The 16,499-nt window shown below is 37.6% G+C and overlaps 1 protein-coding gene across 1 annotated transcript in view; it reads right to left on the reverse strand.

The window, feature by feature from the left end:
* KIF6 (kinesin family member 6) overlaps nt 1-16,499 on the reverse strand; it is a 162,062-nt gene that overhangs the window by 21,856 nt on the left and 123,707 nt on the right. Inside the window, exon 15 of the mRNA XM_071548023.1 lies at nt 7,493-7,543. Within this exon, the coding sequence (XP_071404124.1) occupies nt 7,493-7,543 (51 nt within the window). The remainder of the gene's footprint in view (nt 1-7,492; nt 7,544-16,499) is intronic.

Raw genomic sequence — 16,499 nt, forward strand, 5'->3', positions numbered from 1 at the left:
GTAATGCCTGGTCAAGGTAAGAACATTAGTAAGAATAATATAGCACAAATTTCCTAAGAATAAGAAATATCTAAGGGTGCTAAAAGTGCAGTCACACTGAGTGTCACGGAGCACAGAAGCAATACTGAGGCTCAGGGCATCCATATTTCTTGCTGAGGATTCTCTGTTCTGAGAAGTGCCAGTCTTACTGTGCATGAACAATATAGACAGCAAATTTTGTGCTTGCAGATCACAATTGGGAATGCAATTCATGCAGCAACTGTGGGATCAGTTCAATAGACCCAGTTTTTCTAAAAATCAGGGATGTTTCACCTGCATTCTGCATAGCACCCTGTCTGTGGTTGTCAGCACAAATGCTTGAGACAATGCACAAAAGCATTTATTTTGGACTGTATGCTAAATTTATAGCAATGTCATTTGAAACAATATTAAAGAAAAATAAACATACATGTTTACACTTAACTTCTATTTCAGGTGTCTATGGGTGGGTCATGAAACTGATGTGTAATTTCCAGTTATATAATAAAGGAGTTTTCGACCTTGATTCAAGAAGTGAATACCAACCAAATAAATGTGTATGGCAGCATCAGTCTGAGCAATTCTGATCTTTCTGTCACAAGGTAGTAGTAGTAAAAGTACTTTCATTGGCAAGAGAGAAGTAGATGAGATGAAAAACAGAAAGACACAGCATGATTGGTGAAATCAATATATTATGAACACAGGGTTGCACTGTAAAGTGTTTAGTTTAACTCTTGGCCCAAATAAGACAAAAAGTATGGGGCCTGAAGCCCCTTGATCATGAATCTTGTGCTTTTTTTCTGTGCAAACAGCAGAGATGTGTTAAGACTCCACCTCAGTTAAGTGTACAATAAAGACAAAAGTACTACAGAAAATTTTGCTTCCACTCTCCCACATGGCTACTCCATTGGTCCTCTAAAACAGTTTCCTGAATGCTTGTCTAAATATTGATATGATATATGAGTTGTTTGGAAAATTTCTGAAGTTCTAATAGAGGATTTCATGTCACCATGAATGTTATTCTTTAAGACTTGTTTAGATGATTTTCAGTCTTGTGGCACATGTGTTTGATTAGGATCATGTACAACTTGGGAAGTTGTAGGGACCAGGTTATGGTTTTGGAATCCCCTATTCCTGCTGGCCACACTCATATCCCACACTTTTGCTGGTCTTCCCAAGCACACACCTCTCAGCTGCAGCTGCAGAACAGCTGGGCTGTCTGTGATGGGCTACCAGTCCAAGAAGGTACAAGAGATACAGAGGTACTTGGGGATTTCTCATAATTTAGCTCTTTACTATGACCTGTGAAGGAAAGGACATTGAGCTTGATGTTCTGGTAAGTGTTGGCTGAATTACACTGAACTGTATACTGAGAAGATACAATCCTGACATATCCAGAAAAAACTTCAACTTATGCACAAGATTCTTATCTGGAGAACTCTATCCAATTTCTGCACATTTGTGGGATATTATTAGTAGCTACTCATTCCAAGTAATTATTATCTTTGATCTTAAACATGCAAAAATTTTTGAGCAAAGAAGGAGTAAATTAATTTCCTTCAGCTATTTCAGCAAAATGTAAAATGGTGGAAATTTTTCACCAGATCTGCAGGTTGTTCTGAAACACTGGATATCATATTACCCATGCTATTTCTCATTCACTCCTTGTCCTACCCTTTACATGATCAGATAGATAAAAATTGCTCTCCTGGGTTTGATATTTGCCTTGAAAAGCGCAAAGAAATGCAGATATGAAAGAGCTCCATTTGTTGTTTAGAGTTCAATAGTTTTGTTTATTTCAGAGAGCCTTCATAGAGGAAGCCTTGGGTTACACAAACTAGTCACGCTGCCCAACATAGTCATTGGTGATGGCCAGAAGAAAGAAGTTTACAGTACCTTAAACTGCATGTTATTCTTAGTTAAACTTTCTACCAGCTTTTTAGAGCCAATAGAGAGATGCTTCAAAAAGCAAACAAGCTTAGGCCTAGAACCAGTAGCCTGTGTGCATAAAAGACATTTTTTGCTCACTCCAGCTCAAGCCCTGTTTTAGAATTATAGAATTATTCTGGTTGGAAGGGACCTTGGAAGGCTGTATGGTCCAAACAAACTACTGCTCGGAGTTTGGTGAGAACTGAACCAGACTAGGTTGTCCAGACATGTCACGAAAAACTCCATGGACAGGGATCCTGCAAACTTCTCTGATGACCTCTTTCAATGTGTAACTATCCTCACAGAATCATAATATCTTAATTTAGTAGATCAAACTAGAGAATGGAGAGCTTCATCTTCAGGTTCTGTCTTGTTTACTTGCTGACACCAGGAGTCTCTAAATAATAACACAATTTGCAGTGAACTTTTCAATATTTCAGAAGAAACACTTATTGCAAGAAAGCTGAGGGGCTGCAAGCTGTTCCAATAACAGTGAAATGCCAAAGTCAGTGTCAATAAAACTGAGAACTGAATAGCTGTGCTACAAGTTCATGACTCCTAATAAAAATATCATTCAATCCAAAGATGACTTTGCTCTTTTTTGAGATCTGACATCTGAAATTGAGTGGATCATATGGCAGCTGAATAGGAACATACAAGTTATCTCAGAATTTTCTCTGACAGTTCAGGAGGACATATTTGCAAAGGCTTCCAGTAAAGATGCAATATTCTCTTTCTTCAAGACACAATGAAAGTGAAAACTCAAATTTGCCTGAAGAATTTAGCACTGTACCTAGAAAAACCTGTTTAAAAAGAGTAACAGAAAAATACAGCAACAAATAAAACTATGAAATACCCTAGAAAGACTGCAGCAAAACCTATGGAAAGAAAGGTCTGTGTAAGATTGAGGCCTGAAGGGACAGGTGAAGAAATGTCTTATTATAACATACTCCTACAGTTTTAAACTCAGTTCCAATGTAATACCTGGAAAACATCAAAATATATTACCTAAGAATAAACATCAAGTACTGTGGGAAAGAAATAATTTCTGCTTGTTTAGCTGCTGCTTTGAATCCATATTCCTTTTCCTGATTGTGAACAACTTTACAGAGGGATCTGGTAGATACAAAAATACAAAACTCTTCATGAGGTCATGGTTTTAGCCATAAGCTGTGCTGACCTGAAGCACAAAACAGCATGTGGAACCAAGAGAGTAAGTTTGTTATGTTGTGTAACTTCACAGTTCCCACAAGCTAAAATCTATGCTTTTTTCCACCAAGACAAATCTGAAATAACCACAATGATTTAAATACAGTGCAACAACAAGCTTCTCTAGTCTACTTGTAATGTCCTATAAACCTACTTATATGTGTTTTCAAAATAAATTCTCCATAACTATTTAGAGCACTTGCTTAAAAACTATTTGGTAAATATTTCTAAAAGCACTTAATATGCTACAATAATTGTATGAAGCAAATTCAAAAGTATCTTTACCTTTGTTGGAGTAAAACCCTTCTTTTAAAAAAAAGGCAAGAAGGTACTGGTTTCTGAATTTTCAGCACATTTTGCTGTTGGGATATTTGTCTTAACAAAAGTGAAAAATCATCCTCCTTTTTAACAAGCACAATCTTACCAGCTTTCTGTCACTCTCAGAATTCCTACTCTTTGAAACAGACTAAAGAAATCAAACCATTACTAAAAGTGAACGGCCTTGATACCACTAGAGGTCACCCTGGGAATAAAATCAGTTCCCTGAATGCACAAGAACAGCGAGTTTTTACAAAACCACCACTGTTGCTTGACATTTCAACCAAAAATACACAGAAGAACTTAACACACAGAAACATTGTGCATATCAAAATTATGATTTTCTAAGAGAAATATTTCCCTTATTCTGAGGCTATTGCAAACTGACTACACTGCTCTTTAGCATATTTTAACCTTTGGATGCCCAGTAGCACTGGGAACAACTTGCTTTATCTTCTGCAAAAAAAAAAAATTAAAAAAAAAAGAAAAAAAAAATAAAGCCCCCAACCCCCCAAAAAAACCCAACCACAAAAAACACAAAACAAAACAAAACCCCTCAACCAAACAAACAAAAAACTTCTTAAAATTCTGGACTTTTTTCTCTAAAGTGCTATATTTAGCCCATATGTAAGATATCATTTTTCAGCACCAAGAATGATGGTCTTAAAGCGGGCTATCTATTATTCTCCATGGACTATGCTGGATTTGTGTGGGAAAACATGAACTGCCAGTTTTCTCAGCTTCTGTCATTTTGTGACTGAAAACACTTGTCTCCTCATTTCACAGCATTAGTATAGATCAAGAATCTTCTGCTTCATATGAAAAAAAGTTAAATGTCATCTCAGTTACAAGATGTAAAGCAGTGAAAGAAACCAAAATAATTTTATTTAAATATGGATTTATTTAAATAACAGATCAACTCTGATGCAAACCAGCAGTTTGGAAGTGCTATGTGCTTTCCATTGACACAGATCACAGCAGATGAGTTCAAGACAGTTATAATTATTAGTCTAATTAATTTTAATGTATGTCTGTAAGACACTGCAATGGTTGCAGAGAACTATCATACACTTATATACCCGATACAAACCATCGTTGACCAGCTTTTCTAGCAGCACGGGCCACACTGGAAGGGTTCAAGGTTACAGTGGATGGAGTTTTGAGCAGCCTGACATAGTGAAAGATGTCCTTGCCCATGGTTGGAGGGTTGTCTGGATGATACTCCCAGGCACTCAGCAATAGGACAAGGGGGCACGGGCTCAAGCTCTGCCAGGGGAAATTTAAGTTGGATACCAGAAAAAAATTCTTTACAGAGAGAGTAATCAGGCATTGGAATGGGCTGCCCAGAAAGGTGGTGGATTCACCATCCCTAGAGATTTTTAAATGCAGATTGGACGTGGCGCTGAGTGCCATGATCTGGTAAATGGACTAGAGTTGGACCAAGGGTTGGACTTGATGATCTTGGAGGTCTTTTCCAACCCAATCGATTCTATGATTATATGATTCTCTGATACCTAAACATCCCTTCCAACCCAAATCATTCTGTGATTCTGTGACCTAACACTCTGGACAAGTGGGAGCAGCAGCTCCCCAGTCTAACTCTTCAGATAAGCAGAAATGTGCCAAACAACATATTTATATTCCATCAGGTACAGCATATGTGGTAGTGGCAGCACCATAAGTATTGGAGGAATCATTTCTTGAAATTCTTTCCTAACACTGGTTAGAATACTCCCTGATATATTGATTATACAGCACTGTCTGTCTCTGCTTCATTCTGGTATTGATCATGTTTTTTCACTCCTAATTAAGAAAGATGAGCAAGCAGACTGAAATACACTATAAAGAAACAGACAGCATGGAAGCATCTTCCCATTACACAGGATATCCTATGTCATCAGGCAGGTCCAACTTAGGATTCAGACTTCCCCCAGTGCTGGTGAATAACGTTACATTAGCCTGCTTGCAAACATTTTCTATCAATGTAACACCGGAAAAAAAATGGAGAACCAAGTGCTGTATTTTACAGAAATGCTAGTTTAAAGCCTCTGTGCTTCACTAGAATCAAATAAAACCCTACTTTTCTTCTACACCACTGCAAACTCCAGGGAAAGCTTTTTACCCCACTCTTTTCTCCTATCTTTTCCACCCAGAAACACACTGGCAACCCAGTGTTTTTGCTCTGTTAATACTTAAGCAGTATGAACATTATTTTATTCAAAATCCTGCCTAAAAATGCAGTTAGGCATGCAAAAGGAATTTTAAATCCTGCCTAAAAATGTTGTTGAGCATGTTACTTTGAAAGATGTCAGTGAAGATCACTAAAAGAAGTATTTTTACAATTAATAAAGATGAAAGTCACACTAAGAATGAATCCTTGCAATTTTGCATAAAATATTTAATGTTTCTGGATGTGTAGTGACAAACATGGAGCAATCCCTTGTCTCTGATGAAAATTCCCATCTGTTTATGTCTGTGAACTTTCAGCATATGGTGTTTTAAAAGACATAGCTAAGAGCAATGGACAAAGAGTGGAGTTTTTCTTCAATAAGAAATCCACATCTTAAGCACAGCCATGAGGGAAACAGATCTACACTGTTTAAAGTCCAAATAGAATAGCTTCTTCAAGAGTTTTAACCATAAAATGCTTTAAGGAAAAAAAGGCAGCTGGGAGATGTTAACTTGGTTTCTAATTGTAACTATGGTGTGTTTTATTTCATGTTGGGATTTCAACAGACTCTTAATTAGAATTTTTACCACGCAGTTTTCAGTACAAAATATCTTGATGACATTCTGGTTGTTGAGAAGTTCCTGGGAAACTTGACACCTGTTACTCCTTGGAAGAACATTCACTCAAAAAGGCAGGCAGGCAAATAATAGTCCCCAGCTCATAGAATAAATATTAAGTGTAAATATTCAGAGACTGGAAAACACTTTGACCAGTACAGACTTTGTGATGATAAGCAGAGAGCAGTGCTCAAAACAAAAGGCAAAAAAACATGGGTTGCCTACTATATTTTAGAGTACTAATAGAATACTTACAATGGAAATGGTAAAATCACTATTATGGCATTTCCTGAGGACATGAAAAAATTATTCTTACCTATGTTATGGAAAGCAGTTTACTTATTGAAAACAGCAGTCGAAATACAATTTTTTATATAATAAAAAACCCTATACAAAACCAAATATTATCATTCAAATTGAAACATGCATTCAGAATATATAATTTCATTTTTCAAAACACTGAATAAGGGATACTCATAAACAGAATTGCTATGATTCATCTTGATGTAACTTCTTAAAGTGGCAAAGAACATCCATGCTGTACTGAAGATACCACCTTTGGACTGAACTTCAGGGAGGAGAGGAGAGGAGAGGAGAGGAGAGGAGAGGAGAGGAGAGGAGAGGAGAGGAGAGGAGAGGAGATGAAGTTTATTGTCCTAAAAATGGAATTCTCATATGGACACTCCAAGGCTGTTTCAATACAAAGTCAGTGGAGTCAGCTTAAAGCATCTTAGAACAAATTTGGATGACTTTACACTTATGTGAACAACTTACACAGACACTTTTAGCTTCCCAGCTGTGTCAACAGAAAGTGCAAGAAATAACTTCTCAACTTCTATAACTAGATGTAAGAGAAATTACCTGTATATGCCTGCAGCCCCTCTTGGAATGAGAAAAATTAAAAAGGATATTAGAGAGATTGTGGCAACATGCCTATTAGTTCAGTCTCAGGATAAATCAATGACTGTTAATGGGAATCCCAATTAGGCTAATCAGAGACCAAACTCCAAAACATGTAAGAATTTTGCATTCTTTTTCTCACCACACATAAAATAAGATGCCTTTTGTGTCAAATTTCAGGCAGAGTCCAAGCTCTTTATGGCATGGACTATTGTAATACTGTGGCAAAAACTGTCATAGAAAATAAAACCTGCCTCACAAGCAGACAGCCCTGGGAGAGAGCTTATTGCCCCAGATGTATTCTATGGTACCTGAAATGTTATGGTCTCACCTAGAGCTGCTCTCTGAATGTGTCTCTGGGTTATTTCTCCTTTCAGATGGTCTGTAAAAAACACAAAATGCAAATAGTTAGAATTCAAAATGTCAAAAATCAATGAAATCATTGCTCTCCCACTGTTTGAAACTCCCTGTGCTGCTGGCCAGTTTTAGGGGGCTTTTTTGTGATTCTTGGGACAAGAAGTTTTCTGAGTTCTCTCCTCTCTACTGCAAGTAAACAAGTAGGTACAACATGACTCTACATATCCTAAGATTTAACTTTGTCCAGTAAGAAAGACCAAAAATAAAGCTATTTACAGTCAAGCACTTTAACAGGATAATGATCTGTTGCTACTAGATACAAAAGAAGTCCAAGTGAGACTAGAAGACATACAGAATTCCAAGTATTTGTTCAAAAAGATTTATAGCTGCTAACGGTAGAAAAGAGATATTAGGTCACTAGTCCACCTCTTTGCCAGAGAAAAATTGGTTCCTTACAGTCCATTTTTCCTGTTTTTTCAGCTCAGTTTTGAATATCTCATGTGCTAGAGCTTCTGCAAGTTCTACTACTGTCCTGGTTCCAGGGTCAATTTTTGCAGTAGCCATGAGGGGACATGGCTAGGATCCTGAGGTTATTCTATACCACCTCACATCATTACTGGGGCCAGGAAAAAGGGACTGTCTTCCAGGGAGAAAATGTTCCTTCCAGTTGAGAAACTGTGGTGTGTATGTGGACCACCCAGTATTGTCTGTTATTGGGGAGTTTTAACCTGTGAGTTGTTTCTTTTCTTGTACCCTCTGTCACTCATACTGTTACTGTTCATTTTCTTATCTCATTGCTGTTTCCAGTAAATTGTTCTTATCTCAACCCGTGATCTTTGCCTTTTGTGCCTTCAATTCTCCTCTCCATCCTGGCACAATGGGGACAAGGGGAAGGTGGGGGAGTGAGAGAAAGAGCATTGCGTAGTTTGGGGAGTCTTAGTGCGGGTATTGAATTGGGGAGTGCCATTCCTAAACCACAACAGCTTCTCAGCAGAACTCACTGTGGAGATGCCATTGCTTTTCAATCAAAAACTTCACTATCTCATTATTTCTAGTTAAGTTCCCAGGCTCCATATAATTCACCTTTACCCCTCTGTTATCAGTTTCCTCCCTAATGTATGAGACTGTTCCATTTTACCACTTATTCCAAACCATAATTAAATTACCACATGAGAAGCCATTATTCATAGATTTTAATGGAACCAATAAAGGAAAAACATAATGCTAAATGTACAGTTTCATGAGTGCGTGTGTTCTGAGGGTGGATGGGATTATGCCTTTTAAGTTTTCAGATTAAAACAATTTCTAAGCAGAAACTTGTTCATAATCTTTACTAAACTGTACATCTGGATACCAGGGAAAGAAAAAAAATCCATGCTGGATCCACTTTTTTTTTTTTCCAAGACCTCATTATTTACACCATATTAGCATGCATTGTGAATTAAAATATCCTTTTGCTTACAAGTGAAGAAGCTTACAGATTGAGCTAATCAGAGTAAATTGAGTCAATAACAGTTGTCAAATGCTCAACCATAGAACGTAAAAAAACATTTATAATTCACACGTCATGAGAATTAGACTGTTCTGTAAGCACAAAAAATTAAATTCCTTTGGAAATGATGAAAATAATTGTTAAGTATTTGGTAACATTGTAGCAATGGTATTGATGCCAAAGGAGTTTTTGTTCTGATTTTCACATTTTGTAGATTTTAGGAACACAGTAGTTGTGGATTTTTAGAGGGTTAATATTTCTAACAGTTTAATGCCTTTCTATCACTACCCCTGTCCCAGAACAGGGAGCTCAAATTCCTTTAGTTAATTAATCTTGTTTAGACTCCTTTCCAAGGTAAAGAGCTGAAGGATATCAGAAGGCCTACAGAACGAAACATAAACATAGGTCAGAGTGACCCAGAAGTCAAAACTGGATGAACTCCAAGAGACTTTTGTGTGCCTGAGGAAGAAGAGCTGATGAAGACAGAGGGTCTTGACGACCCCAGACCCAACTCCAGGGGGTTGGACCGGGGGTGGAACTGAGGCTGGACTGAGAAATGTGTAAAGCAATGATTGGAGGGATCTTATTATAAAAGACATGGAAACTAGAACTGGAACACATGTATGTCATCATGTATTCCTGTGGGCTGTAGGCCCTGTGTTATTAAAGGACCTTTACTTTTTATCTTACCCTACACTAAAGTGGCTTGAAGTCCTGTTTTTGGGGGGGAAGGGTCATTCACGGCATCAGTATTGTATGAAATGCATTACAGTATAACAGTCAAGTTTTGTTGTTTTGAATATTTACAGATAAACAAACAAACCAAAACACCCTACCTACTCCTCAACTATAAAACAGATATTGCAGAGTTGTATTTGTCTGCAGAGAAAGTTTTATTCTTTTTAGATATTTTTACTTAAACAAATGAATTCTTCTCTACTTAAAGTCAGCTGTAAAATTAAAAAAGCCTTCACCTACTGAGAAACAGATTAAGTAAATAACTAACCTCATCTACCCCATTACAACAAACAAATAAATCCTTAACCTCAATCCCCTTGATTAATAAATTTTATCAATAAAAGCCCAGTTAAATGATCAACACTCTGCTATTTGTGCTTTGAAAGCTTTACCAAGCAACTCAGTTGATATCAATACTTAGTAAAATGTGATTAAATGTGCAATTTTTCCTCTCAAATTGCTTTTTGCTACTCTGGATATTTAGATCCTCGTATTCTATTGCACTATATCACACAGTGTGATGTTACTCACTCAATACTGAGCCATGAGACAGTCATGAAACAATTTCTAGTAATCTTGCAATTCATGTCAATGGATTACCATTAAGTGAGGTGCCTCAGGAAACTATCCTTACATTTATCTTCATGTAAGAGCTTAGAAACTCTCTTTTTTATTCACTGTGAGCTGCAAAAGGCAACTGCCACTCTCATTTGATAAAAATGATGCTGTTCATCAAGAGCCAACTGCAAATAAGGGTGACATACAGTTCTCAGTCCTGTCAATACATGGTGTTATTTCTCCTTCTTTAACCTTGCTACAAACAGATCATCAGCAATCTAAATGTTTTGCATTTCAAGTGGCAATGAGGTCAACTGAAAAAAGCAAGGCAAACAAGTCAATGAAAGTAAGATCGAACAGATAGATAACAGCTTGCTATCAATACAAACATGTGGAAACACAAGAACATGGGGACTGGTTTTTAAATGATTATAGCCAAGAGACTTGACTTTCAATTACACAGAATTCACTCCCAACACAGCTGGGATGGAAACCACAGAGGCTACAGAGGTTCTACTTCTATTGCAAGCTTTGTCAGACCAGTCAGCAGTGTGAAACTGTCCCAAATGCTCCTCTCTCCCTTCATTCTATCCTTTGTACATTTCTGATCCATGTATGACATGGACCATGATGTTGCAAGAAAACTCATCCTTCTTTACTTTGTAAAAGAATGAGGAGCTGGAACCAGACCACCTGTAGTCAGAGATGAACCAAAGAAAACTCATTTGGTCATAAAAATAAAAATCTAGCCTTACCACTTTTCTAGCAAAAGTTTTATTCTACAAATAGAAACAGAAATGCGACATTTAGCTGATTCACATAGTCCAAACTGCTATTTCAGGGCAAAAAGTGAACTTCATTTTGCAGAAAACTTCCTGAGGAGAAACTGCCCAAACAGGAATTCTGAATCAGGAGACATGGTGGTATCATGAGGCACCTGACTATAATTCCATACCAAGACTTAGCCAGATATGATTTAATCTTTCAATTTGTTTTAATCCAATTTGAAATCTGACAGTTTATGTAGATTTAATTTGGAAAAAAATTGGTTTTCATGTAGGAACTCTTATTTTTGACATAACCTTAAAATTTTCTGTGCATGCTTTTGATTAAAGTAATCTTGTTTTGTTTTCAGTATAAATACTTGTGGGGGAGAATGAATGTTTCTGAACTGCTCTACTTTTCTGCCTCTGAGAATACCAATGCAAGGCTTGAAGTTCGTAAGTGACAGAAGTAGGGGATGCTTCCAGTACTGTTGCCTGCACAGATCTTCCCATATAAACAAATGGGAGATTTCAGTCTTTAGTACTGCCAGTTCTACAATCTTCATAAACACAAATATTTACCCAAAGAAATATGAAGAATCACATTCTCATTAAAAAAATCCCATGTCTTCTGATTCCAACAGAGTAAAGCTGAGGACAAGGTAGTGCTTAAATGTGGTTTGCAAAAATTAAATTTAAGACTTGGAGAACATCTCTCAACATATGGCTAATTATGTTTTCTGAAGTTTCACCAAACAAGAAGCTAAAAATGGGTCTATAGCTGATACCAAATTTTTTCCAGTGGAGTCACTGTTCATTTGGAGATAACGTTCCCAATAAAATGTTGAATGCTGCAACTCCACATGTTTTGGCAAAAAAGTAGTTTTGGGGAATTTAAGAATTCACTCAGCATGCAGCCAGCTGTCATTAAGGCTGTGATAAATCTGTTGGTTTTGGCCTGTGTTTCTGGACACATGTACCATCCTGAGGTATGGAAAAGAGATGAACTGGTAACATGGAACTTCAGCTTTGTTACAGGAGACAAAAGCAAGGAGAGAAACAAAAAAGACAAAATGTTTCATCAGATCCTACATATAATAGTATTATAATGTTTCAAAGAATGCTAACTTAAAGGATAGAAGTGCTGGTCAAGTTAAAAATACACATACAACCTTAACTCTGTCCCTCTGAGAATATTTGTTGCTATTGGTATTGGTAGACCTTTAACTTGGTGCAGAGTCTTTTCTGATTCAATAATTGACAGGCTAAAGCCTTTGCCAGCTTTTCATCTCCTGTTATTTTTTATTATTTTTCTATTATTTTACATTTTCCAAGCCTATGTTTATCTTAATAAGTCCTTCCATCCCAGAGATCCTGAAACTTTCACACCTCAGCTAGGATGAAATAATTTTTGGTGTTACATAAAATATCAAGCTGAACATCCTCTTATAAATCCAGGGAACTTCTGATTCCTGGAATTCGCCCTCCAGGGTATTTTGGGTCCCTAATGAGGCTATTTGGTATTCCCTTTTTTTTTTTTTTTGTCTGTTTCTCACATTGCCACACCAGTCAGTATTGTGGGGGTGCACAAGCAGCTGGGATGGGAAACAGCTAGGACAGGACATAGCTGGAACAGCTGACCCCAGTGGATGAAAGGATATTCCATACCATGCTTAGTTAAAAAAAGCTAAGGGGAACAAGAATGAAGCAGGGATATTTGGACTAATGGTATTTGTTTTCCCAAGTCACTGTTAGGAGTTACGGAGCCCTGCTTTCGTGGAGATAGCTGAACACCTGGCTGTGGACAGGAAGGGATGATGGAATTCCTTATTTTCCTTTGACTGCATGCACAGCTTTTGCTTTACCTATTAAACTGTGTTTATCCTAACACACAAGTTTTCTCACTTTTAGCCTTCTGATTCTTTTCCCCAGTCACACTAGAGGGGAATGAGCAAGTGGCTTTGTGGTGCTTAGTTGCCAGCTGGGATTAAACCATGGCAGGAAATATGTGGGGGTTTTGTTTGCAATGCAATGCCCCCACTTGTGCAGTTGGACTCAGCTACCACCCAACTATGAAGACCAAATCAAGACTCTGGATCTATTATATCTGATTCATAAAGTCTAAGTGCTTCCACTTGAATCAGATAAGATTTCCTGCTGAATGAGCACAAATTAAAGCTGCATATTCAGCAAATAAGCACCGAAACAGGCTTTTACAGACAGAGGACAGTAATCACATAAATTCTATGAGCATTATAGAGATATATTTTTAACTGAGCTTGGGGTCAGACTTGTAACAGCTTACAAAGTATTCCTGAAAGTAGTGGACATTGAACCCAAAAGGAGATATTCAAGTGCAATAATTTCTCAAATGAAGAATATCAAACAGAGCTAGTTATTGGAAATCATACCAGATGTGTTAGATACTTTTGAAAATCTGATGCTGAAATTGTAGGAGAACAAAATCTATGATAAAAAGTATCTGACAAGAAAAATCATGGAATAAAAAAATGAGATTCTTTTCTAACTCAAAATCCTGCAGCACTAAGAGCAGATAAACCACATGGCTTTTCTGTGATCCAGACAAATATTTGCAATAAATTCTTACTCTTTTTCAAACTTTGTCCTTCTCCAATGGCAAAAACATGTATATTGTCTCTCTTAGGACAACGTGCAGAGGCAAAATAGTCTGCATTAGCAACCTGGCTCAACACTATTTCTGATATAAATGCTTTATTTTGGGATACATGGTTGGCCAAATCCCCATGCAACTTGACAGCTCCCGATTTTCAGAAACCCATAGAGGCATCAGGGGAGAAAACATACTATTGCACCACTCAGGGCCTCCTGACCATAGCATATCCATTTTTAAAGGTATGAAATACAGACCTCATTAACATTAAAAATATATTAATGACAATATGTGAGGTAGCATGTGGCAATGGATTTACAGTATCTGGAATGGAAAAAGTCCTGTCAGAAGTGGACTTGTGAAGAGAATGAAGAAGCTAACCCAAATGCCCTAAAAATGAGGTTTTTAATGTTGTTTAAATGCACAGAATGGATTCCCTTGATCTTTTTTGCAAAGACATCCTTCTCTTTCCCAAAATCCCCTGAGATAACAGTTATCTCAACCTTTAGGAATGTATGTGGTGGTCTGAAAGGAAGTTTCAAGAAGTTTTCTCATTGGTTGTCATTCGCCTCTTTCTATTGGTTGTTAACCCTTGATTCCTATTGACACAGGTCTAAATCTCCCTTTGTTCACCATTGGAGGTATTTGGATCCCCCCCCCCCCCCCCCCCCTCCCCCCGCCAGAGTGCTATTTTAGGCGTTGCCCAAATCAAAGCAATATTCTGTGTATCTGCCTTCATATGCTAGGAAAGAGACAGAAATTATGCACGTCTGGAAACTGTTGTTCTGTTTATCACATCTATTTGTTCATGAATTAAATATTAAGCTGGCCCAAAAAGCATGACTGAAAAGCAATGCCATATGGATCTGTGAATTTAGTATTCTGGATGCTCATATGGCTAAATGCAGTTTATCTCTTGATTATTTCTGAGAAGACAAAGAATAAGGAAAATGTCAGAGAAACATCTTTGTATATAGCTCCTTTCTGTCATTTAAAATTTTTTTAAATGTTTTTTAAATTTTTTTTATTTAATGCCCAAATATGAGAAGCTTAAAAATTAAATAAAAGGTCTTAAAAGGATAAACAAGAAAAGTCAAAACTAAAGAATTTTACACCCTCAAGTTTTCTGGTAATAATGCACTGCTATCAGTTCATATTGTAAACAGAGAGTGACTATATCCAACTATAAGATGAACACAGTTATTTTCTAGCTATTAATACTACCTGCATGGATTTGTAATTTCTGTGCAACAATCTGATGTCCAGTTTCACATTGTGACATTTTTTCTGGTCAGAGCTGCCTAACAAAAAATGAAGTATAGAGCTCCAGGCCCCATACATATATACTTCACTTTCACAAACTTTAAAAATTTTGATACCTTAACCAAGAAATTGTCCTGGAATTTATCCCATACTGCTGTGTAAACTACTGGTCAGATGAGACAGACTGATGTTAAGAATCTGACAGATACAACCCAAAATCAAAAATAAAATAGACTAAAAATAATTGTGGGGCTGAAGCTGATTAGATATGCTACCATGTTTTGAGGGAATGTACATGAAGGTTTCAGGGTGATGGAAACTAGGTCAGAGTAAGAATGGGTGTACAACACCAAGGCGCATTTACTTGTATTATTTGTACCTAATCTTTGAGAGATTACTTTCTGAGTGTTAGACACATATTAGCATTCCAGTAACACCTGCAAGGACACAGCATATATTTACTGTTATGGATAAGCATAAGTCTGCTTTTTGAATTGGTCAGTAATTTAAAATGCAACCTAATTCTATATGTCATCAGCTCTGAACAGACGTCTTTCCTCAGCCTTAATGAAAGCGCATGAGAAAATCTTCATAATACAGATATTCTCTGTTGATTGCACTACTTCTGCAACATTCATAACCATCTATGGTGACATCACTAGTCCTACATGATTTAGTCCTACATGATTTAGGATTTACATGATTAGGAAAAACAGCCACTGTATTTTAGTAGATGTAGGTCTGCATGCCTATACAGTAAATCTGCATGAATACTGTCCAGATGTGTAAATGAACCACAAGATACTATGAAAAACAAATTTGTATTTCTGTGCTCATGAAGGGATATCACTCTTCGATAGTACTGCTCTGAATAAGCCAAGGTATACTTCAGTATAGTTTGGAGGTTTGATTTTTCACTCTTAAATCTCATCATCCAGCAGTAAACACATACATGCCCTGAGGGCGGAGAGGCCCTGCAGAGAGACCTGGAGAAACTAGAGATGGGCAATCACCAACTCTATGAATTTTAACAAAGGGGGTCCTGGTCGATGGCAAGTTGAATGTGTGTCAACAGTGCCCTGGCAGCCAGGAGGGCCAACCATGTCTTGGGGGGCATCAGGCACAGCATCACCAGTCAGTCAAGGGAGGGGATTGTCCTGCTCTGCTCTGCACTGGGGAGGCCTCACCTTGAGTACTGTGTGCAGTTTTGGGCACCACAGCATAAAAGACATAAAGCTATTAGAGAGTGTCCAAATGAAGGCCATGAGGATGGTGAAGGGCCTTGAGGGGAAGGCATGTGTGGAGCAGGTGAAGGCACTTGATCTGTTCAGCCTGGAGAAGAGGAGACTAAGGGGAGACCTCATTGCAGTCTACAACTTCCTTAGGAGGGGAAGCAGAGGGGCAGACACTGATCTTTTCCTTCCTGTGATCACTGACAGGACCAAAGGAAGTGGCATGAAGCTGAGTTGGGCAGGTTTAGTTTGCATGTCAGGAATAGGTTTTTCACCCAGAGAGTGGTTGGGCACTGGAACAG

The sequence above is a fragment of the Pithys albifrons genome, chromosome 2, assembly GCF_047495875.1.
Source record: "Pithys albifrons albifrons isolate INPA30051 chromosome 2, PitAlb_v1, whole genome shotgun sequence".
Lineage (NCBI taxonomy): Eukaryota > Metazoa > Chordata > Aves > Passeriformes > Thamnophilidae > Pithys > Pithys albifrons.